Source organism: Schistocerca cancellata, chromosome 6, assembly GCF_023864275.1.
Source record: "Schistocerca cancellata isolate TAMUIC-IGC-003103 chromosome 6, iqSchCanc2.1, whole genome shotgun sequence".
In the NCBI taxonomy this organism is placed as follows: Eukaryota; Metazoa; Arthropoda; class Insecta; order Orthoptera; family Acrididae; genus Schistocerca; species Schistocerca cancellata.
Window position 1 is genome coordinate 394,329,812 of NC_064631.1, and position 23,455 is coordinate 394,353,266.

General features: G+C 39.8%; 1 protein-coding gene across 1 annotated transcript in view; it reads left to right on the forward strand.

Moving 5' to 3' along the window:
* The window catches only part of LOC126191216 (uncharacterized), a 169,440-nt gene that overhangs the window by 133,174 nt on the left and 12,811 nt on the right, over positions 1 to 23,455 (forward strand). The window contains exon 10 of the mRNA XM_049932018.1: positions 6,747 to 6,818. Coding sequence (XP_049787975.1) covers positions 6,747 to 6,818 — 72 coding nt within the window. The remainder of the gene's footprint in view (positions 1 to 6,746; positions 6,819 to 23,455) is intronic.

Sequence of the window (23,455 nt, forward strand, 5' to 3'; positions counted from 1 at the left end):
ATAACCCTTAATTTAAGGAAAAAAGGTTGGGTATGTGATGTAACACTACTTTAGGAGCAATGGGAAGGATCTTCGGTGGGATGTTCATCATTTCAGGGCATAATGATAGATAATTATCTATCTGTTACCTATCATCATACCCTGACATAAGGGACATCCAACGCAAGATCCTTCCCACCTCTCCTAAAGTGGTGCTGCATCACCTATCCAACCTTCACAACATCTTAGTCCATCCCATGCCACTCCCAATCCCAACCCCTTGCCACGAGGATCATATCCCTGTGGAAGACTCAGGTGCAAGACCTGCTCAATCCACCCACCCAGTACTTCTTATTTCAGTCCTATCACAGACTTATCATACTCCATCAGAGACCAGGTCCACTGTGAAAACAGGAGTCTCATATACCAGCTCTGCTACAACCATTCCACAGCTTTTTATATTGATATGTCTGTCAACCAGCTGTCAATCAGGACGAACAGCCACCACCAAACTGTGGCCAAGAGCAAAGTACATCACCCTGTGGAACACCATGCAACTGAACATAATGTGCTTGATTTAAATGGCTGCTTCACTACCTGAGCCATCTGGCTCCTCCCCTCCATCACCAGATTTTCTTAACTACACAGATGGGAATTATTCATACAATACATTCTCTGCTCCCAAAATTGTCCCAGCCTCAACCTACAGTAATGTGTCCCCACATCCTCTAACCAACAGTTTGCATCCCCTCTGTCCTATCACGTCCTCCCTATTCTTGTCTTCCACCCTCTTTGTGAGCCTCCCTCTGCCAACATACTCACCCATCTTTCCTCTCTCTTCTCATTTTTTGCTCCATTCCCCTCACCCCTCCCCAACTCCCTGCCCCAAAGCCTCCTGACACTGTGCCTGTTGACATTCTAGTCCTTGAACAATCCGCCACACAGGGCTCATCTCTTCCCCCATCCATACAAAGCTATCCCTTCCCCTTCCCTGCCCCCTCCACATTGTTGCTTCCATTGCACATGACAGTTGAATTCTGATCCAAGCTGCTGCTGGTAATGGTGGTCATGTGTGCATGAGATTTGCTCACTTGTGTGAATGAATATGTGTGTGTGTGTGTGTGTGTGTGTGTGTTTCTCTTGCTTTTTCTGATGAAGGCTGTGGCCGAAAGCTAATGTGTAAGTGTCTTTTCATTGTGGCTGTCTGCAACTTAACATGTCATCTTCACAGTCAGTATTAAACTATCTTCTACTTACATTGAAGGTCTAGATATCCTGCACTGGTGAGACAAGGACCAAGGAGAGCTCTGGATGTTACACACATCTTCTAATCAACAAATTCAATGTGTTATCTTCCACTGAAACTAAGGCAGCAAGACTCCCTTCATCTGTTGGTAAATGTGCTGTGTCCCATGCCAAGGGGAGCCAAACATGAAAGGGTAGAGGTTTATTGATCATAGGGAGTTCAAACAAACCACAAATAATGGTGGCAAGGGATGGGAAGGAACAACATGTGCACTCACTAAGTTTGCCTGGCAGGAACACTCAACATGATGGAAACGTTATCCTGACAGCAACTAAGGGAACAGGGTGCAACAAACTGCAGACTGTGGCACATGTTGGGACAAATGATGCCTGTTGTCTGGGCTCTGAGCCCATACTTGTATCATTTCAGTGACTGGCAAAGAAGTTTTAGAACACCAACCTTGCTCACAGAGCTTCAACAAAGCTCACTATCTGTGGCATTGTCTCCAAAACAGATCATGACTCCCTGGTTCTGAGATGCATGGAAGGCTTGAACCAGAGTCTTTGAAGGTTCTGGATTTCCTAGAGATGCACCATAAGGCTTGGAACTGAAAAATCCCCTCCCCACTCCCCTAAAGGTATGTACTCCATGTCAGAAGCTGCTACCTGTGGAAGCTGACTCTGTGTGTGTGTGTGTGTGTGTGTGTGTGTGTGTGTGTGTGTGTGTGTGTGTGTGTGTGTGGAGTGCACACAATGGTATTTCAGTTTAGATGACTCATGCCCAGATAACAATATATATTTGTAGAAGACCCAGAAGTATCGGTGTACAATACAAAAAAAAAACATCATAGGTGAAAGTACTAAAATTTTAGTGGTTAGCTAACAAAGCATTTGCAACAAACTGCCAGAGTCTGAAGTGGTCCTAAGAAGTAGTGGAGTTCAGATAATACTAGGTACAGGAAGCTGGTTAAGAACTGAGGTCGATGGCAGTGAGATATTTAGAAAAATTTAAGCACATATTGCAAGGATAGGGAAATGGGAAATTGAAGCAATGTATTTGTCACAGTACACTAGAAACTCAAATCTGTCGAAATAAAAGCTGAAGGTGCATGTGAGATTGTTTGGGAAAGGCTTAGTATCAGAGATGGGCATAAAATTATACTTAGATTCTCCAATTAACAATCAGATTCACCTCATGATGTAACCAAAAACTTTAGAGAAAACCTCATTTCTCTAGAAAATACGTTCCCCAATCATACTGTAATCAACGGAGGACACTTTTATCATTCAACAACCAAATGAGAGAAGTGCAGTTTTATTAGCAGTGGGCAGGGCAAGACATCCTGAGAAACATTAATAAATGCCTTCACTGAAAACTAACTAGAACACATAGGTCAGAATCCAACTCACGATGAAAATATATTAGAACTAATTGCAACAAATAGTCCTGACCTCTTTGAGAATATCCACACTAAAACTGGCATCAAAAATCATGATGCAGTTGTGGAAAGAATGATTGCCAAAGTACACAGGGCATCTAAATTAAGCAGGAAGGTATATATGTTCAGTAAATTACATGAAGAAGCAGTAGTGTCATATCTCAATGAGGAACTTGAAATATTTAGCTCAGGAGAGGAGCAGGTGGAGGAACTATGGCTCAAATTTAAAAGAATATTTGACCATACACCAAGTAAAACAATTCATGAATGTAGGGACCCTTCATGGTATACAATCACTGCAAAGAAACTTCTAAACAAACAGGGACTACTACATAATGGGTGAAAAAAAGCATAGGGTGATAGACACATAGATAGGTAGACAGACAGATAGATAGACAGATGATGAGTGCAACTCGCCTGGTTATCAAGACAGCAATGTGTGAATCCTACAATGACCACCATAGCAGAATATTGTTGAAAGATCTTTCACAAAACTCAAAGAACTTCTAACTGTAAAGGCTGTTCATGGTGGCACCAAAGTTAATGTCCAGACTCTCGTGAGTGAAAAAGGAACTGAAACTGTGGGCAACAAAGCAAAAGCAGAAGTACTTGACTCCACTTTCAAACATTTATTTACAAAGGAAAACCCAGAAGTATTACTCCAATTTAATTCTCATATCACTGAAAGATAAATGAAATAGATATTAAAGCCAGTGGCAGTTGAGAAACATATGAAATTTCCAAAACTGAACAAAGCTCCAGGACCTGATGGAACCACTGTCAGATTCTATATTGAATTTGTGGCTGTGTAAGCCCCTCTTTTAACTACATATAATCTACCATAGGTCTCTTGAACAAAAATTGATGTCCAGTAGTTGGAAGAAAGCACAGAGCATACAAATCTAAAAGAAAGGTAGCATAAGTCAAGCAAAAAACTACCATCTACTACTCCTGGCACTGATTTTTTGTAGACTCTTAGAATATATTCTGAGCTCAAACGTAATGAGGTATATCAAACTGAATGACCTCCACCATGCCAACAAGCATGGATTCTAAAATATTCATCGTGTGCAACAAACTAGCATTTCTCTCATGACAATCTGAAAGCCATGGACCAAGGCAGTTGGATAGATGCAATATTTTTCAGTTTCCTAAAATCATTTGAGTCAATGCCACATCTACACATATTATCAGAAGTACCTTCGTATGGAATATCAAGTAAAATTTTTGAATACTTTGAGCATTTTTGGTAGGCAGGAGAGTTATCAACAGATGCAGAAGTAACTTTGTGTGGTTCCCAGGGAAGTGTGCTGTGACACTTGTTGTTCATGTTGTATATTAGTGACCTTGTGGACAATGTTAATAGTAGCCACACACTTTCTGCAGATGATGGAGTTATCAGTAATGAAGTAGCATGTGAAAGAAGCTTCACAAATATTCAGTCAGATCTTGATAATATTTCAGGGTGCAGTTTGACAACTCACATTAAATTTTCACAAATGTAAAACTGTGCACTTCACAAAATGACTAATTGTAGTACCCTATGAGTATGATATCAATGAATCACAGTTGTAATCAGTTAGCTCATACAAATATGTATGTAACAGTTTATATGGATATGATCATATGGTCTAAGTTGTAGGTAAAGCAAGTGGCAGACTGCGGATCATTGGTGGAATATTAGAGAAATTCAATCTGTCTACAAAGGAAGCTGCATACAAAACACTCATGCAACCCATCCTAGAATACTGCTCAAGTGCATGGAACCCCAACCAAATAGTACCAACAGGGGTATTGAATGTATACAGAGAAGAGCAGCACAAATGGTCATGGGCTTGTTTGACCCATGGGAGAGTGTCACAGGGATGCTGAAATAACTGAACTGGCAGATGCTTGAAGACAGACACAAACTATCCTGTGAAAACCTACTTAGAAAGTTTCTATAAACAACTTTTAAATGATGAATCTCGTTATACACTGAAGAGCCAAAGAAACTGGTACACCTGCCTAATATCGTGTAAGATCCCCGCAAACAAACAAAATTGCTGCACCATGACATGGCATGGACTCCACTAATGTCTGAAGCAGTGCTCGAGGAAACTGACACCAGGAATCCTGGAGGTCTGTCCATAAATCTGTAAGAGTACGAGGGGGTGGAGATTTCTTCTGAGCAGCATGTTGCAAGACTTCCCAGATATGCTCAATAATAGCTGGGGAGTTTGATTTGATTCGATTTTAACAGAAGAGCTAAAACAGCTTAGGTCTAACCCGCCACTGCCCACACCGAAACTAGGCTTATTGTGTGGTATCGCTCCCTGTATATCTAGTAAAGCCAACCAGTGCCCTTAAATAGTGCAAGGAGTCCCTCTACCAGTTTTTTATTAGACACAATTTGCAATTTTCAAGGAGTTCTTTGTGGAGTAGGGGAGCAGTGATGTTCATAAGAAATAGTATTCCATTTGAGTCTGTAGACGTATCATGGCCCTGCACTGAACAGATATTTGAGTGTTGTGCAGGAGCAGTTGAACTTACTGAAACTAAACTTGTAATTGTTGTTGTTTATAGGTCCCGTACCTATGAGTTCAGAGCATTTCTGCTCAAGCTAGAGAGGGTTCTTGGTTCGCTTTATAGGAAGTACAAAAATTAGTTATATGTGGTGACTTCAATATTAATTTTGTATGTGACTGTGCAAGGAAAAGGATCTCCTAAACTTATATGATCTGATGCAGGCATGTTTTTTTTTCCAAGCAGGATGCAGGGGAACAGTAGCACAGCCTTAGACAGCATTTTTATTCACTCTTCATTATTAGAGGGCATTCAGCTAGTAAAAGAGTGAATGGCCTTTCAGACCATGATGCACATATTTTAACACTAAAAGGCTTTTGTACTCAACCAATATCACATATAATTACAAACTATGTAGGAAAGCTAATCGAATGGCAGTAAGAGTTTTTTAAACCTTGTTAAGAAACATGAGTGGCAGATTGTTTATAGTGCCGATAACATAGATGACAAATATAATGCATTCCTTAGCACATTTCTCATGCTCTTTGAGAGTTTCTTTCCATTAGAATGTACTAAACAGGGCACTAGCAGCAAAAGGCAGCTTGGGTGGTTGACTAGCAGGATAAGGATATCATGTAGAACAAAGTGGGAATTACATCAACATGTTAGAAGCAGTCACAATCAAGCTACAGTACCCCATTACAAACAGTATTGTAAGGTGCTTAAAAATGTTACTAGGAAGGCAAAGAGTATGTGGTTCACAAACAGAATAGCTAATTCACATGATAAAATTAAAACCATATGGTCAGTTGTGAAGAAAGTGTCTGGTCATCAGCACAAGGTCAACGATATAAAGTCAATTCGCAGTAAAAATACTGATAAGTCAGGTATATGTACAGTATTTAACAATCATTTTCTGAGCATTGCTGGTGAATTAAATAAAAACTTAGTTTCTACAGGGAATTACATACCTCTCTTGGAAAATTTCTTTCCAAGAATGATGTCTGAAATACTCCCCTGTGATACTGACAAGGGGGAGATTGAGTCAATGATTAAATCACTGAAAGCTTAAGGTCTCTCACGGATATGATGAAAGTACTTAAAATCATCACTGGCGAAATCTATGTACCTGTATAACGATCTCAGCAATGAAACACTCCCTTACAGAATAAATCCATTCCATTGCTGAGAATTCTGTAATCTCTTTTAATCACAAATTCCCTAACATGTCCATACATTTTTTGTTCCTTGTAAAAAGCTACAGTACATTCTATAGGTATAATATTAAAGAAGAAATTACAATGCTGCGGCACTGAACAATCATTTTGCTGTAATAACAAGAAACTGTGTATCATATTTTTAACATTTTTCAAAAGGGAGGTTAGAAAGGACAAGTTTTAACTCACTTTCTATGGGATGAATACTGGTATATACTATGATGTGATCATTCTTCTTTGCATAGTGTGTGTGTGTGTGTGTGTGTGTGTGTGTGTGTGTGTGTGTGTGTGTGTGTAAGCTGCACAAAGAGCTCTTTGTTGTTGTACACCATAACAAGTGTTTCCATTTCTCTTTGTGCAGCTCTTGGTGCGGCCTTTCTATTCCAAAGGAACACTGATGAAGAGGAAGAGGAAGTTCACTATGAAAAGATAGGTGAGTTGAAGAAAGTTTATAAGTTACAAACTCTTACCTAAGCATATTATTCAGAAATGAGATCAGATACTTGGTTGAAACAACTTAACCTTTGTATTGTTTCTTACATTCTAACATCCACTGATTCACCATCACCCAGGTGCTTCAGACATGTTTGAATCCACTGTTGCGGTCACAGTGCTATATACATTTCTTAGCTGAACCACTAGTCGGGCCTTGAGGGATGATGGGCTGCTGCTCAGGTGCCTGTGTGCTATGGATGTTTAAACATGCACACCTGAACTTTCATCAAAATATCCAATATCTGTTCAACCTGTACTATATGCTGTTCCTGTCTTCCAGTTCGAAGACTGGTTTGTTGCAGATCTCCCTGCTACTTTAGCCTGTGTGAGTCTTTCCATCTCTGAATAATTACTGCAACCTACCTCTTTCTGGATCTGCTTACTGTATTCATCCCTTGGTCTCCCTCTACAATTTTTACCATTACACTTCCCTCCAGTACTAAATTGGTGATCCCTTGACGCCTCACATCCTATTAACCAATCCCTTCTTTTGGTTAAGTTGTACAACAAATTTCTTGTCTCCCCAATTCTATTCAGTTCTTCCTCATTAGTTATTGATCCATCCAATCTTCACCATTCTTCTGTAGCATCACATTTTGAAAGTTTCTATTCTCTTTTTATCTAAACTGTTTATTGTCCATGTTTCATTCCATACATGGCTACACTCCAGACAAATACCTTTAGAAAAGACTTCCTAACTGTTAAATCTATATTTGATGCAAACAAATTTCTCTTCTTCAGAAATGCCTTTCTTGCCATTACCAGTCTACATTATGTATGCCCTCTACTTCAGCCATCATCAGCCAGTTTGCTGCCTAAATAGCAAAATTCATCTACTAATTTAAGTGTCTCGTTTCCTAATCTGATTCCCTTAGCACCACCTGGTTTAAACTGATTACATTCCATTATCCTTGTTTTGCTTTTGTTGATGTTCATCTTATATCCACCTTTCAAGACAGTATCCTTTTCATTCAACTACTCTTCTAAGTCCTTTGCTTCTCTGACAGAACTATATTGTCACTGGCAAATTTCAAAGTTTTTATTTCTTCTGCCTGATCTTTAATTCCTACTCCAAATTTTTCTTTGGTTTCCTTTGCTGCTTGCTCAGTGTACAGATTGAACAAAATCAGGAAATGGCTACAGTTCTGTCTCACTCCTTTCTTGACCACTGCTTCCCTTTCATGCCTCTTGATTCTTTTAACTGCCATCTGGTTTCTGTACAAGTTGTAGATAGCCTTTTGCTCCTTGTATTTTGTCCCTGCTACCTTCAGAATTTCAAAGAGAGTAGTCCAGTCAATGAGAGTAGTCCAGTCAACATTCTTAAAAAGTTTCTCCAAGTCTACAAATGCCATAGCATAGTCATATTGCCTCAAGAGTTTCTACATTTCTCTGGCATCCAAACCAATCTTCCCTGAGGTTGGCTTCTGTAAGGAATTCATGTTAGTGTTTTGCAAACATGACTTATTAAACTGATGGTTCAGTAATTTTCACACCTGTTATCATTACTAAAGAAGATTATATAGAAAAAGCTGAAAATTTCTTTAAAGATAATCAAATATTTAAAAATTCCATGGACCCCAAAGGAAAATATTATGACAGAATTAAAAAATTACTTAACAAATGTTGCTTCATTAAAAAAAAAAAACACTGACATAATGGCTGCCAAAAAAAAAAAAAAAAATAGAGTATTTATAATGCAGTAATTGTAATACACACTGTGGAAAGTCATTACATGTGAGAATTACAGTTGTAATTTCACAACTATCAAATAAAACTAATATTCAGTCCTGAACCGATCTCACATTTAACTTTCGTGAGAGGTCCTACCAACTGAAATTCATATAATACTTTTGAAACACTTTGCAGAATTCAAATCCGATTCTAAACTTCCCAGAGTTCATATTCTGCAACTAACACTTTCCAAAATCCAATCCTGTTCTAACACTTTGCAAGATTCTTATCCCTCAACTAACACTTTCCAAGCTCCTATCCCGGATGAGCCCCCAATTGCGAGCTAATTTCCCCAAAGGTGTTCGGGCTCACATGTGGTTCCTCTTAATCGAATGGCTCAAACTTGTCTAGGGGCTGAACCGCAAGTGTTGCATTACATGCCCTAAATTAGACACTTGTGACCCTTTGGTTAAATTGTCTGGCTGATGGCAAGTTTGTGAAATACAACGTTAACATATAATAACAGTAATAATAATATAGGGAACTAAATTAACAACCCATAAATGATGTAGCCCACGCAGTTGCGATTTTGTTAGAATAATGTTTATTCACAAAGCAAACTATTACCAAAAGTGCTCGTACTTAGAATTACTATTACACTCAAGTGCATATCCATTTGACACAGTTCACAATCTCTTGATTCTTTTAACTGCCATCTGATTTCTGTACAAGTTGTAAATAGCCTTTTGCTCCCTGTATTTTATCCCTGCTACCTTCACAATCTCATCGCGAATTACAAGTTTGATAGTCCACCTTGTTAACTATGCAAAAAGTTAGAGTTCACACCAGGCACATGGCTGCTCACTGCTCAGAGACTAAGTCTCGCGATACCACACAATGCGAAATTTTCTAAGTTGTCTCACTTAGTAGCTGCCTAAAGACCAACTCTCCTCTTTTGCGTCTCAATCCAAACTGTACCCTTTGGTGTCTCCAGCTGAACTGTACTCTTTGGTGTCTAGGCAAGAACTGCCCTCTGTCCGTCCCCGGCCATGTTTCCCACGTGCCGAATATCCTCGCTCAACTGACTATGACAGTTCCCTTTCATGAAGCTGTCCATCTGATTGGCTACAGCTTATTCTACATTTTAACATATTTAAATAATCAAAAACTGACCACTTTCACATTCTAAATAAAGTAACAATAATATCCATTACATAATAATGTTAAATTCTTTATATAAAACCAATACAATTTCCTTCTTAGCTTTGACTGCCATGGCCAGTAGCTTTGCACCAATGTGCTTTCAGATAAATAAATAAAAAACAAAAGTAACTATTATGCACTACACTTTACAATGAATATTCTATTGCATAATGAGTCAATAAGGTGCCATGCTGTCATCATTCAATGTGTTTTAGGTGGACAAAATGATGATCTGATGCTTAACTGGAAATACTGATAAATTAAATTTACTATATCTTTTAAACAAATAAAGTTACAGAGTTGATATTTACAAAGTCTGTCATTTTAATGATGCACTTCTATATGAAATGTCAATTGTTAAGATTGACCAAAGCGTTCAGATTTTAGCATTCAGGTCTTTTTTACAAAACTTGTTAATTGCACTTTAACAGTAAATCCTAAACTTTCATAGATATGATCAATATTCAAGTTTTATTGAGATCACCACAAAAATTTATGGAGGATGGCAGATTAAAATTACTGTGGCTTGATTCCCTGCATTACTACAGAATTAAACAGTTTCCATAAATGTTTCGCTTTACGGCCGATCTTATGTCCACCATATTTAACACTGCTATGTATCTCTGGCTACGGAAGCCTTCTACTGAATTTCCCTATGACATAGGTTCTCGTCTCTCTCACTCACACACTACAGTGCTTAGGCCTCAATAGACAATAGACGCCGGTGAATTTCCCCATTTCATGGTGAATCTGCGCCCTTTGTGGCACGTGGTCCTGGATGACGGGTTTGTTTCACAATTCCTGTAGACTGACTCTTTCGGCCATATATTTAAATGAGAGCAAAATGCTCATTGACTCACAAGTACCACCTGTAACAAATTAATACAGCCAGTGATTTGTATGTCAATCAATTTTTTATACTGTAATAAATTCTTCTCAATAATGTCAAGAGTCAAATCAGTAGATACAATAGCGCAAAGACTATGTCAAATGAGGGCAACTTAGTGTCTGGAGTACATTTTATTGTTTTTATTTTGTCAACTAATTAAGCAATATTTTTAACTCTGAAGTTGCATTTGAAAATGAACCAGTCATTGATTCTGTAATAAAGCCACCTAGCTAAACTGTGGTGTGCACTTGCTATACTGTTGACTAAAGGCTGGATCGAGTGGTTTTTATAATAGTACATCTGAAATTATGGCTAGACATAAACAGAAATTGTTAAAATTTAAAGTAGGGCATAGGTTAATAACAACATTACAATTACTACAGATACTAGCACTAAGCATCATTTTTTGAGAGAATATTGAATAAGACAAATCATTTTCACTCAAGAGGAAAATATACTAGGGGGTAAAAAAAAATTATTTTTTAAAAGCTATGAATTTTCAAATTGTTTACAAAGCAACCTTATCTCCTTCAAAATACTCTCCATTAGAAGTAATACATTTGTCCAAGCAGGTAATACATTTGTCCAAGCAGTGCTTCCATCTTCTTAAAACTCTAAATAAAACGTTAGATTGATGGTCTGACCTGGGGGAACAAACACCAAATGAATTTTTGTCGATTTGGACAGTTGATGGATGTCCAGAATGAGGTTAGTCATTATCGACATGGTGCCATTTTTAAATTGATCAAACCACTCATACACTTGAGTTTTTTCCATAGTATCATCTTGGTAAGCTGTTTTCAACATCAAAACAGTATCAGCAGCATTTTTAGTAAGTAGAAAACAAAATTTCACTGCTGCACGTTGTTCACTTAAGCTACTAGTAGTAAAAAATGAAACAGTGCTAGCAAAACCAATCACTGCAAAAGAACAGAACAAGTGATGTCAACAACATAGGCACCACTGGGCTGGCAGTGAGATGTGCTATACACTTTTAGCAGCAGAAATGCATACTACACACGCTCCGCCCACAGCTATGTTATTCCACTTTATTGTTTTTTTTTTGTTTGTTTTGTTTTTGGTATCCCTTGTAATGTTATGTAAAGGTTTCAAATGCAATGTTTCCCCGAACTTAATGATTTGTCTGTTATTTGAAAAGGCCAGACAAGCCGAGATGGCACATGAGTGTAATAATATTATAGAAAAATAAACTGTGTTAAGAGCTAACTTTTGTAAAAAAGATAAAAAACTGATTTAATATTATTAATCACAACTGGAAAGGAAGTGATGCTTTCATAACTAAATCTGACAAAGAAAACTACTTTTATAGCCTATGTAAAAGAATACATAGATAAAATTGTAAAGTTTTTTGAGGAAAACTGCATTGTTGAGATCGCCTCCAATCCCACCATTAACCTGCAAAAAGAAATACGGCAATGTTCAACTAACACTAATAGCTTTTATGAGAAGGAGAGCTTCTGTAAAGTTTGGAAGGTAGGAGACGAGATACTGGCAGAAGTAAAGCTGTGAGTACCGGGCGTGAGTCATGCTTCGGTAGCTCAGATGGTAGAGCACTTGCCCGCGAAAGGCAAAGGTCCCGAGTTCGAGTCTCGGTCGGGCACACAGTTTTAATCTGCCAGGAAGTCTTATTATATATTTTTATCCCCATATACTATGGAGTCCGTGCATATAATTTCAACTGGTGTCTACATCTACATCTACATCTACATTTATACTCCGCAAGCCACCCAACGGTGTGTGGCGGAGGGCACTTTACGTGCCACTGTCATTATCTCCCTTTCCTGTTCCAGTCGCGTATGGTTCGCGGGAAGAACGACTGTCTGAAAGCCTCTGTGCGCGCTCTAATCTCCCTAATTTTACATTTGTGATCTCCTCGGGAGGTATAAGTAGGGGGAAGCAATATATTCGATACCTCATCTAGAAACGCACCCTCTCGAAACCTGGCGAGCAAGCTACACCGCGATGCAGAGCGCCTCTCTTGCAGAGTCTGCCACTTGAGTTTGTTAAGCATCTCCGTAACGCTATCACGGTTACCAAATAACCCTGTGACGAAACGCGCCGCTCTTCTTTGGATCTTCTCTATCTCCTCCGTCAACCCGATCTGGTACGGATCCCACACTGATGAGCAATACTCAAGTATAGGTCGAACGAGTGTTTTGTAAGCCACCTCCTTTGTTGATGGACTACATTTTCTAAGGACTCTCCCAATGAATCTCAACCTGGTACCCGCCTTACCAACAATTAATTTTATATGATCATTCCACTTCAAATCGTTCCGCACGCATACTCCCAGATATTTTACAGAAGTAACTGCTACCAGTGTTTGTTCCGCTATCATATAATCATACAATAAAGGATCCTTCTTTCTATGTATTCGCAATACATTACATTTGTCTATATTAAGGGTCAGTTGCCACTCCCTGCACCAAGTGCCTATCCGCTGCAGATCTTCATGCATTTCGCTACAATTTTCTAATGCTGCAACTTCTCTGTATACTACAGCATCATCCGCGAAAAGCCGCATGGAACTTCCGACACTATATACTAGGTCATTTATATATATTGTGAAAAGCAATGGTCCCATAACACTCCCCTGTGGCACGCCAGAGGTTACTTTAATGTCTGTAGACGTCTCTCCGTTGATAACAACATGCTGTGTTCTGTTTGCTAAAAACTCTTCAATCCAGCCACACAGCTGGTCTGATATTCCGTAGGCTCTTACTTTGTTTATCAGGCGACAGTGCGGAACTGTATCGAACGCCTTCCGGAAGTCAAGAAAAATAGCATCCACCTGGGAGCCTGTATCTAATATTTTCTGGGTCTCATGAACAAATAAAGCGAGTTGGGTTTCACACGATCGCTGTTTCCGGAATCCATGTTGATTCCTACATAGTAGATTCTGAGTTTCCAAAAACGACATGATACTCGAGCAAAAGACATGTTCTAAAATTCTACAACAGATCGACGTCAGAGATATAGGTCTATAGTTTTGCGCATCTGCTCGACGACCCTTCTTGAAGAATGGGACTACCTGTGCTCTTTTCCAATCATTTGGAACCTTCTGTTCCTCTAGAGACTTGCGGTACACGGCTGTTAGAAGGGGGGCAAGTTCTTTCGCGTACTCTGTGTAGAATCGAATTGGTATCCCGTCAGGTCCAGTGGACTTTCCTCTGTTGAGTGATTCCAGTTGCTTTTCTATTCCTTGGACACTTATTTCAATGTCAGCCATTTTTTCGTTGGTGCGAGGATTTAGAGAAGGAACTGCAGTGCGGTCTTCCTCTGTGAAACAGCTTTGGAAAAAGGTGTTTAGTATTTCAGCTTTACGCTTGTCATCCTCTGTTTCAATGCCATCATCATCCCAGAGTGTCTGGACATGATGTTTCGAGCCACTTACTGATTTAACGTAAGACCAGAACTTCCTAGGATTTTCTGTCAAGTCGGTACCTAGTATTTTACTTTCGAATTCACTGAACGCTTCACGCATAGCCCTCCTTACACTAACTTTGACATCGTTTAGCTTCTGTTTGTCTGAGAGGTTTTGGCTGCGTTTAAACTTGGAGTGAAGCTCTCTTTGCTTTCGCAGTAGTTTCCTAACTTTGTTGTTGTACCACGGTGGGTTTTTCCCGTCCCTCACAGTTTTACTCGGCACGTACCTGTCTAAAACGCATTTTACGATTGCCTTGAACTTTTTCCATAAACACTCAACATTGTCAGTGTCGGAACAGAAATTTTCGTTTTGATCTGTTAGGTAGTCTGAAATCTGCCTTCTATTACTCTTGCTAAACAGATAAACCTTCCTCCCTTTTTTTATATTCCTATTAACTTCCATATTCAGGGATGCTGCAACGGCCTTATGATCACTGATTCCCTGTTCTGCACTTACAGAGTCGAAAAGTTCGGGTCTGTTTGTTATCAGTAGGTCCAAGATGTTATCACCACGAGTCGGTTCTCTGTTTAATTGCTCGAGGTAATTTTCGGATAGTGCACTCAGTATAATGTCACTCGATGCTCTGTCCCTACCACCCATCCTCAACATCTGAGTGTCCCAGTCTATATCTGGTAAATTGAAATCTCCACCTAAGACCATAACGTGCTGAGAAAATTTATGTGAAATGTATTCCAAATTTTCTCTCAGTTGTTCTGCCACTAATGCTGCTGAGTCGGGGGGTCGGTAAAAGGAGCCAATTATTAACCTAGCTCGGTTGTTGAGTGTAACCTCCACCCATAATAATTTACAGGAACTATCCACTTCTACTTCACTACAGGATAAACTACTACTAACAGCGACGAACACTCCACCACCGGTTGCATGCAATCTATCCTTTCTAAACACCGTCTGTGCCTTTGTAAAAATTTCAGCAGAATTTATCTCTGGCTTCAGCCAGCTTTCTGTACCTATAACGATTTCAGCTTTGGTGCTTTCTATCAGCGCTTGAAGTTCCGGTACTTTACCAACGCAGCTTCGACAGTTTACAATTACAATACCGATTGCTGCTTGGTCCCCGCATGTCCTGACTTTGCCCCGCACCCGTTGAGGCTGTTGCCCTTTCTGCACTTGCCCGAGGCCATCTAACCTAAAAAACCGCCCAGCCCACGCCACACAACCCCTGCTACCCGTGTAGCCGCTTGTTGCGTGTAGTGGACTCCTGACCTATCCAGCGGAACCCGAAACCCCACCACCCTATGGCGCAAGTCGAGGAATCTGCAGCCCACATGGTCGCAGAACCGTCTCAGCCTCTGATTCAGACCCTCCACTCGGCTCTGTACCAAAGGTCCGCAGTCAGTCCTGTCGACGATGCTGCAGATGGTGAGCTCTGCTTTCATCCCGCTAGCGAGACTGGCAGTCTTCACCAAATCAGATAGCCGCCGGAAGCCAAAGAGGATTTCCTCCGATCCATAGCGACACACATCATTGGTGCCGACATGAGCAACCACCTGCAGATGGGTGCACCCTGTACCCTTCATGGCATCCGGAAGGACCCTTTCCACATCTGGAATGACTCCCCCCGGTATGCACACGGAGTGCACTTTGGTTTTCTTCCCCTCCCTTGCTGCCATATCCCTAAGGGGCCCCATTACGCGCCTGACGTTGGAGCTCCCAACTACCAGTAAGCCCACCCTCTGCGACTGCCTGGATCTTGCAGACTGAGGGGCAATCTCTGGAACAGGACAAGCAGCCATGTCAGGCTGAAGATCAGTATCAGCCTGAGACAGAGCCTGAAACCGGTTCGTCAGACAAACTGGAGAGGCCTTCCGTTCAGCCCTCCGGAATGTCTTTCGCTCCCTGCCACACCTTGAGACGACCTCCCACTCTACCACAGGTGAGGGATCAGCCTCAATGCGGGCAGTATCCCGGGCAACCACAGTCGTAGTCCGATCGGGGGATGCGTGGGACGAGCTGGCCGTCCCCGACAAACCCCCATCCGGACCCCCACAGTGATGCCCATTGGCAACAGCCTCAAGCTGTGTGACCGAAGCCAACACTGCCTGAAGCTGGGAGCGAAGGGATGCCAACTCAGCCTGCATCCGAACACAGCAGTTGCAGTCCCTATCCATGCTAAAAACTGTTGTGCAAAGAACGTCTGAACTAATCTACAGAGAGTGCAAACAAAACGACACAAAATTGAAACGGTTATTAAAATACAAGATTGCCTAGTAAATGCAGTAATGCTGCCACTTGTGCACTGCTCACACACTGCTCGGCGGCGGTAGGAGACTACGCGATTTAACACTATTCGAGTACTAAAACGTGATGCTACAACTCTCAAATACTATGATACGCCCGAAATTTATGAATTAAACAATGCAAGTACCAAAAACACGCAAAGAAATTAAGAATTAAACTATGTAACAAATGAGTGAGCTAGGAGTATACGACTTGCTGCTGCAGCTGCTTATCCAACGGCGGCAGGGAGCACACTGGTGGCTGGGTAGCATAAAATTATTTTTGTTTCTTATGTTATACGTATGATTAAAACGTTTCTCCTCTAATAATTTTTGTCTGCTGTTTAGATTAGATTAGATTAGATTAATACTAGTTCCATGGATCATGAATACGATATTTCGTAATGATGTGGAACGAGTCAAATTTTCCAATACATGACATAATTAAGTTAATTTAACAACATAATTAAGTTAATATAAAAACTTTTTTTTGTTTTTTTATTTTTTTTAATAATTTTTTTGTTTATTTTTTTTCTTTCTTTCTTAATTTATATCTATTAATTCCTCTATGGAGTAGAAGGAGTTGTCATTCAGAAATTCTTTTAATTTCTTCTTAAATACTTTTGGTAAGTGACCAAAGACTTTAGTGGCAGTATAATTCCCCCCCTTTCTGTGCCAAAGTTAGATTTAATCTTGTATAGTGAAGATCATCCTTTCTCCTAGTATTGTAGTTATGCACACTGCTATTACTTTTGAATTGGGTTTGGTTGTTAATAACAAATTTCATAAGAGAGTATATATACTGAGAAGCTACCGTGAATATCCCTAGATCCTTAAATAAATGCCTGTAGGATGATCTTGGGTGGATTATTCTGATTACACGCTTTTGTGCAATAAATACTTTATTCCTCAGTGATGAATTACCCCAAAATATGATGCCATATGCAAGCAATGAGTGAAAATAGGCGTAGTAAGCTAATTTACTAAGATGTTTATCACCAAAATTTGCAATGACCCTTATTGCATAAGTAGCTGAACTCAAACGTTTCAGCAGATCATCAATGTGTTTCTTCCAATTTAATCTCTCATCAATGGACACACCTAAAAATTTGGAATATTCTACCTTAGCTATATGCTTCTGATTAAGGTCTATATTTATTAATGGCGTCATACCATTTACTGTATGGAACTGTATGTACTGTGTCTTATCAAAATTCAGTGAGAGTCTGTTTACAAGGAACCACTTAGTAATTTTCTGAAAGACATTATTGACAATTTAATCAGTTAATTCTTGTTTGTCAGGTGTGATTACTATACTTGTATCATCAGCAAAGAGAACTAACTTTCTCTCTTCATGAATATAGAATGGCAAGTCATTAATATATATTAAGAACAACAAAGGACCCAAGACCGACCCTTATGGAACCCAATTCTTGATAGTTTCCCAGTTTGAGGAATGTGCTGATCTTTGCATATTATAAGAACTGCTTATTTCAACTTTCTGCACTCTTCCAGTTAGGTACGAATTAAACCATTTGTGCACTGTCCCACTCATGCCGCAATACTTGAGCTTGTCTAGCAGAATTTCATGATTTACACAATCAAAAGCCTTTGAGAGATCACAAAAAATCCCAATGGGTGGTGTTTGGTTATTCAGAGCATTCAAAATTTGATTGGTGAAAGCATATATGGCATTTTCTGTTGAAAAACCTTTCTGGAAATCAAACTGACATTTTGTTAGTACTTCATTTTTATAGATATGTGAAGCTACTCTTGAATACATTAATTTCTCAAAAATTTTGGATAAAGCTGTTAGAAGGGAGATTGGATGGTAATTGTTGACATCAGATCTACCGCCTTTTTTATGCAAAGGTATTAGAATAGCATATTTCAGTCTATCAGGGAAAATGCCCTGTTCCAGAGAGCTATTACAAAGGTGGCTGAGAATCTTACTTATCTGTTGAGAACAAGCTTTTAGTATTTTGCTGGAGATGCCATCAATTCCATGTGAGTTTTTGCTTTTAAGCAAGTTTATTATTTTCCTAATTTCAGAGGGAGAAGTGGGTGAGATTTCAATTGTATCAAATTGCATAGGTATGGCCTCTTCCATTAACTGCCTAGCATCTTCTAATGAACACCTGGATCCTACTATATCCACAACACTGTGTAGGAAGATTGGTTGGTTTGTGGGTTTAAAGGGACCAGACTGTAGGAAGATTAAAATTTCGTAAATGTATATGGAGGTAACAGTTAGGATTGTAGTTTACGAAATAATGGGCAACAAGACTCTGTTTGCTGTGCAGTAGACATGTATTGGACAATTTTCTTTTGCAGTTTTAGTATTCAAGATACACTATTTGAACTGAACTTCCCCAGAAAATTATCCCCTATCTAACGACAGATTCAAAATAACTATATTTTGTGTACTAAAGTCAGTGGAATTTGCTAGTATTTGCATTGAAAATGAAAAAAACGCATAGTTTATTTGATAGGAAGTCAATATGCGTATTCCAGCTTAAATTCTTATCCAAATTTAGTCCCATGGAATCTGACCATGTCAGACAGTTCCTGGAAGGCTTTAAGCATCTACTTCTGGCCAAGTGGCCAAGTTGACTGCTTGGTGCTGGGCTTCACATAGTGTTTGTTTTCCTCAAAATTCTATGCTCAGGAAGAAAATGTCTCTTGTTATTTTACAATGTACTTTTTTCATCCACCGTTGGTTGATGTTCAATATTTTAGTAATGTACCATTTTACACTTATTCCCTACCCTTTTATATTTTAGTTTTTATTCTGTTTACATCATCATGATTTCTAGGCATATACACTGGTTAGTGAGGCTTCATTTACTATTTTTCTGGTTATTTTATAACTACCCCCTCCTTGCACATTTCTTCATAAAGCACACTTTATCATTAGATCACTCCCCTTAGCATGACACTTTTATGGTTGTGTATTCAAGCAGAAGCCGGCGGTGCTAGAGAGCATTGGGTGCACCCGACTGCAGATTGTTGCTCATGTCAGCACCAATGACTCCTGCCGTCTGGGTTAAGAGGTCATCCTCAGTTCATATAGGCGGTTGGCAGAGTTGGTGAAGGCAGAAAGCCTCACTCGCGGGGTGGAATCTGAGCTAACTATTTGTAGTATCGTTCCCAGAACTGATCGCAGTCCTCTCGTTTGGAGCCGAGTAGAAGGCTTAAACCAGAGGCTCAGAGGATTCTGCGGAGATCTGGGGTGCAAATTTCTCAACCTCCACTATCGGGTGGAGAAATGTAGGGTCCCCCTGAATAGGTCAGGTGTGGACTACATGCAGGAAGCAGCTACAAGGGTAGTGGAGTACGTGTGGAGTGCACATGTGGGTTTTTTAGGTTAGAGAATTCCCTCCCTAGGCCCGACAAGACGACTCCTGAGACGCGGCAAGGTAGGAGTAGGCAAAATGCAACAGGGAATAACAATATTAATCTGCTAATAGTAAACTGCAGGAGCGTCTATAGAAAGGTCCCAGAACTGCTCTCATGAATAAATGGTCACAATGCCCACATAGTACTAGGGACAGAAAGTTGGCTGAAACCAGATGTACACAGTAATGAAATCCTAAACTCAGATCGGAATGTATAGCGCAGAGACAGGCTGTACAGTGAAGGGGGAGGCGTGTTTAAAGCGATAAGAAGTGCAATAGTATCGAAGGAAATTGACAGAGATCTGAAATGTGAAATAATTTGGGTGAAGGTCACAGTTAAAGCAGGCTCAGACATGGTAATTGGATGTCTCCATAGGCCCCCTGGCTCAGCAGCTGTTGTGGATGAGCACCTGAAGGATAATTTGGAAAATATTTTGAGTAGATTTCCCAACCATGTTATAGTTCTGGGTGGAGATTTTAATTTGCCGGATATAGACTGGGAGACTCAAACGTTCATAACGGGCGGCAGGGACAAAGAATCCAGTGAAATTTTTCTAAGTGCTTTATCTGAAAACTACCTTGAGCAGTTAAACAGAGTACCAACTTGTGGCGATAACATATTAGACATTCTGGTGACAAACAGACCCGAACTATTTGAAACAGTTAACGCAGAACAGGGAATCAGTGATCATAAAGCGGTTACTGCGTCAATGATTTCAGCCGTAAATAGAAATATTAAAAAAGGTAGGAAGATTTTTCTGTTTAGCAAAAGTGACAAAAAGCAGATTTCAGAGTACTTGATGGCTCAACACAAAAGTTTTGTCTCAAGTACAGATAGCATTGAGGATCAGTGTACAAAGTTCAAAACCATCGTACAATATGCGTTAGATGAGTATGTGCCAAGCAAGATCGTAAGAGATGGAAAAGAGCCACTGTGGTACAACAACCGAGTTAGAAAACTGCTGCGGAAGCAAAGTGAACTTCACAGCAAACATAAACATAGCCAAAGCCATGCAGACAAACAAAAATTACGCGAAGCGAAATGTAGTGTGAGGAGGGCTATGCGAGAGGCGTTCAATGAGTTCGAAAGTAAAGTTGTATGTACTGACTTGGCAGAAAATTCTAAGAAATTTTGGTCTTATGTCAAAGCGGTAGGTGGATCAAAACAAAATGTCCAGACACTCTGTGACCAAAATGGTACTGAAACAGAGGGTGACAGACTAAAGGCCGAAATACTAAATGTCTTTTTCCAAAGCTGTTTCACAGAGGAAGACTGCACTGTAGTTCCTTCTCTAGATTGTTGCACAGATGACAAGATGGTAGATATCGAAATAGATGGCAGAAGGCTAGAGAAACAATTAAAATCGCTCAAAAGAGGAAAGGCCGCTGGACCTGATGGGATACCAGTTCGATTTTACACAGAGAACGCGAAGGAACTTGCTCCCCTTCTTGCAGCGGTGTACCGTAAGTCTCTAGAAGAGCGTAGCATTCCAAAGGATTGGAAAAGGGCACAGGTCATCCCCGTTTTCAAGAAGGGACGTCGAACAGATGTGCAGAACTATAGACCTGTATCTCTAACGTCTATCAGTTGTTGAATTTTGGAACACATATTATGTTAGAGTATAATGATTTTTCTGGAGACTAGAAATCTACTCTGTAGGAATCAGCATGGGTTTTGAAAAAGACGATCGTGTGAAACCCAGCTCGCGCTATTCGTCCATGCGACTCAGAGGGCCATAGACACAGGTTCACAGGTAGATGCCATGTTTCTTGACTTGCGCAAGGCATTTGATATAGTTCCCCACAGTCGCTTAATGAACAAAGTAAGAGCATATGGACTATCAGACCAATTGTGTGATTGGATTGAAGAGTTCCTAGATAACAGAATGCAGCATGTCATTCTCAATGGAGAGAAGTCTTCTGAAGTAAGAATGATTTCAGGTGTGCCGCAGGGGAGTGTCGTAGGACTGTTGCTATTCACAATATACATAAATGACCTTGTGGATGACATCAGAAGTTCACTGAGGCTTTTTGCAGATGATGCTGTGGTATATCGAGAGGTTGTAACAATGGAAAATTGTACTGAAATGCAGGAGGATCTGCAAAGAATTGATGAATGATGTGGGGAATGGCAATTGAATCTCAATGTAGACAAGTGTAATGTGCTGCAAATATTTAGAAAGAAAGTTCCCTTATCATTTAGCTACAATATAGCAAGTCAGCAACTGGAAGCAGTTAATTCCAGAAATTATCTGGGAGTATGCATTAGGAGTGATTTAAAATGGAATGATCATATAAAGTTGATCGTCGGTAAAGCAGATGCCAGACTGAGATTCATTGGAAGAATCCTAAGGAAATGCAATCTGAAAACAAAGGAAGTAGGTTACAGTATGCTTCTTCGCCCACTGCTTGAATACTGTTCAGCAGTGTGGGATCCGTACCAGATAGGGGTGATAGAAGAGGTAGAGAAGATCCAACGGAGAGCAGCGCACTTCGTTACAGGATCATTTAGTAATCGCAAAAGCATTATGGAGATGATAGATAAACTCCAGTGGAAGACTCTGCAGGAGAGACGTTCAGTAGCTTGGTACAGGCTTTTGTTGAAGTTTCGAGAACATACCTTCACCAAGGAGTCAAGCAGTATATTGCTCCCTCCTACATATATCTCACGAAGAGACCATGAAGATAAAATCAGAGAGATTAGAGCCCACCCAGAGGCATACCGACAATCCTTCTTTCCACAAACAATACGAGACTGGAATAGAAGGGAGAACCGATAGAGGTACTCAAAGTACCCTCCGCCACACACCGTCAGGTGGCTTGCGGAGTATGGATGTAGATGTAGATGTAGATGTAGAAGTACTTCTTGTGCAGTTTGCATGTTTTGTAAAGAGTCTGCTATGTTTACCTGAGCCTGTGGGGCTTTTATAAGCCATTTTACTTTAATAACACTCCATTTACCCCCTCTCCTCTTTCTCTTTTCAACTGTTTGGTGAATATGTTAATTCTGTTAATTATATGTACTAGAGAAGTTACACATGCTGCCCACTGCAGCTACACACACACATATAGGACGTGCAGGATCGCCACCTTCCAGAGGTAATTTATGTCTAGTACCTCCACTCTTCAGCCAGTTGGCACATGTTGCTAGCTCTGAATGTGACATACTGATGCTCTATAAGATATGATGCCACATTTTATATTTAATGTCAGTTTTATACCAATCTTTCAAGTGACATAATATATATTGTTGTATCCTGCATCAAATACGTGATTTTTTTTTTTATAAAATTAGAAGTTTTAAGACAAAACCCTTCAGCAGATAGCCACTACTTTTATATAATGTATTTACAAGGTGATTAAGTGGATAACATGTACTAGACATAAACAACGATTCCCACTTTGATTAAAGGTAATGTGATTTTACGTTAAATATGCTTTTTTTATCGTAATATTTCCTGGAATTTTGCTAGTTGTAATGGGACTATCTTTGTTCCATAAACAATGTTGTAACTTCGTTAACAGGTTCTACATCTTCTGAAGAATACAGTTTTAAAACTGTCATAACCATTGTCAGGGTTTAATAAACCTGGTTTTGTAACTGGTTTGCTATTATATTTAATATGTTAAAGCTCCAACAGCATTGTCTATAACTGTAGTTCATTCCATCACTAAAACCTCATACAAGGTTTTTAATTTGGTGAGTCCTTTACTTGAAGTCATTCTTGG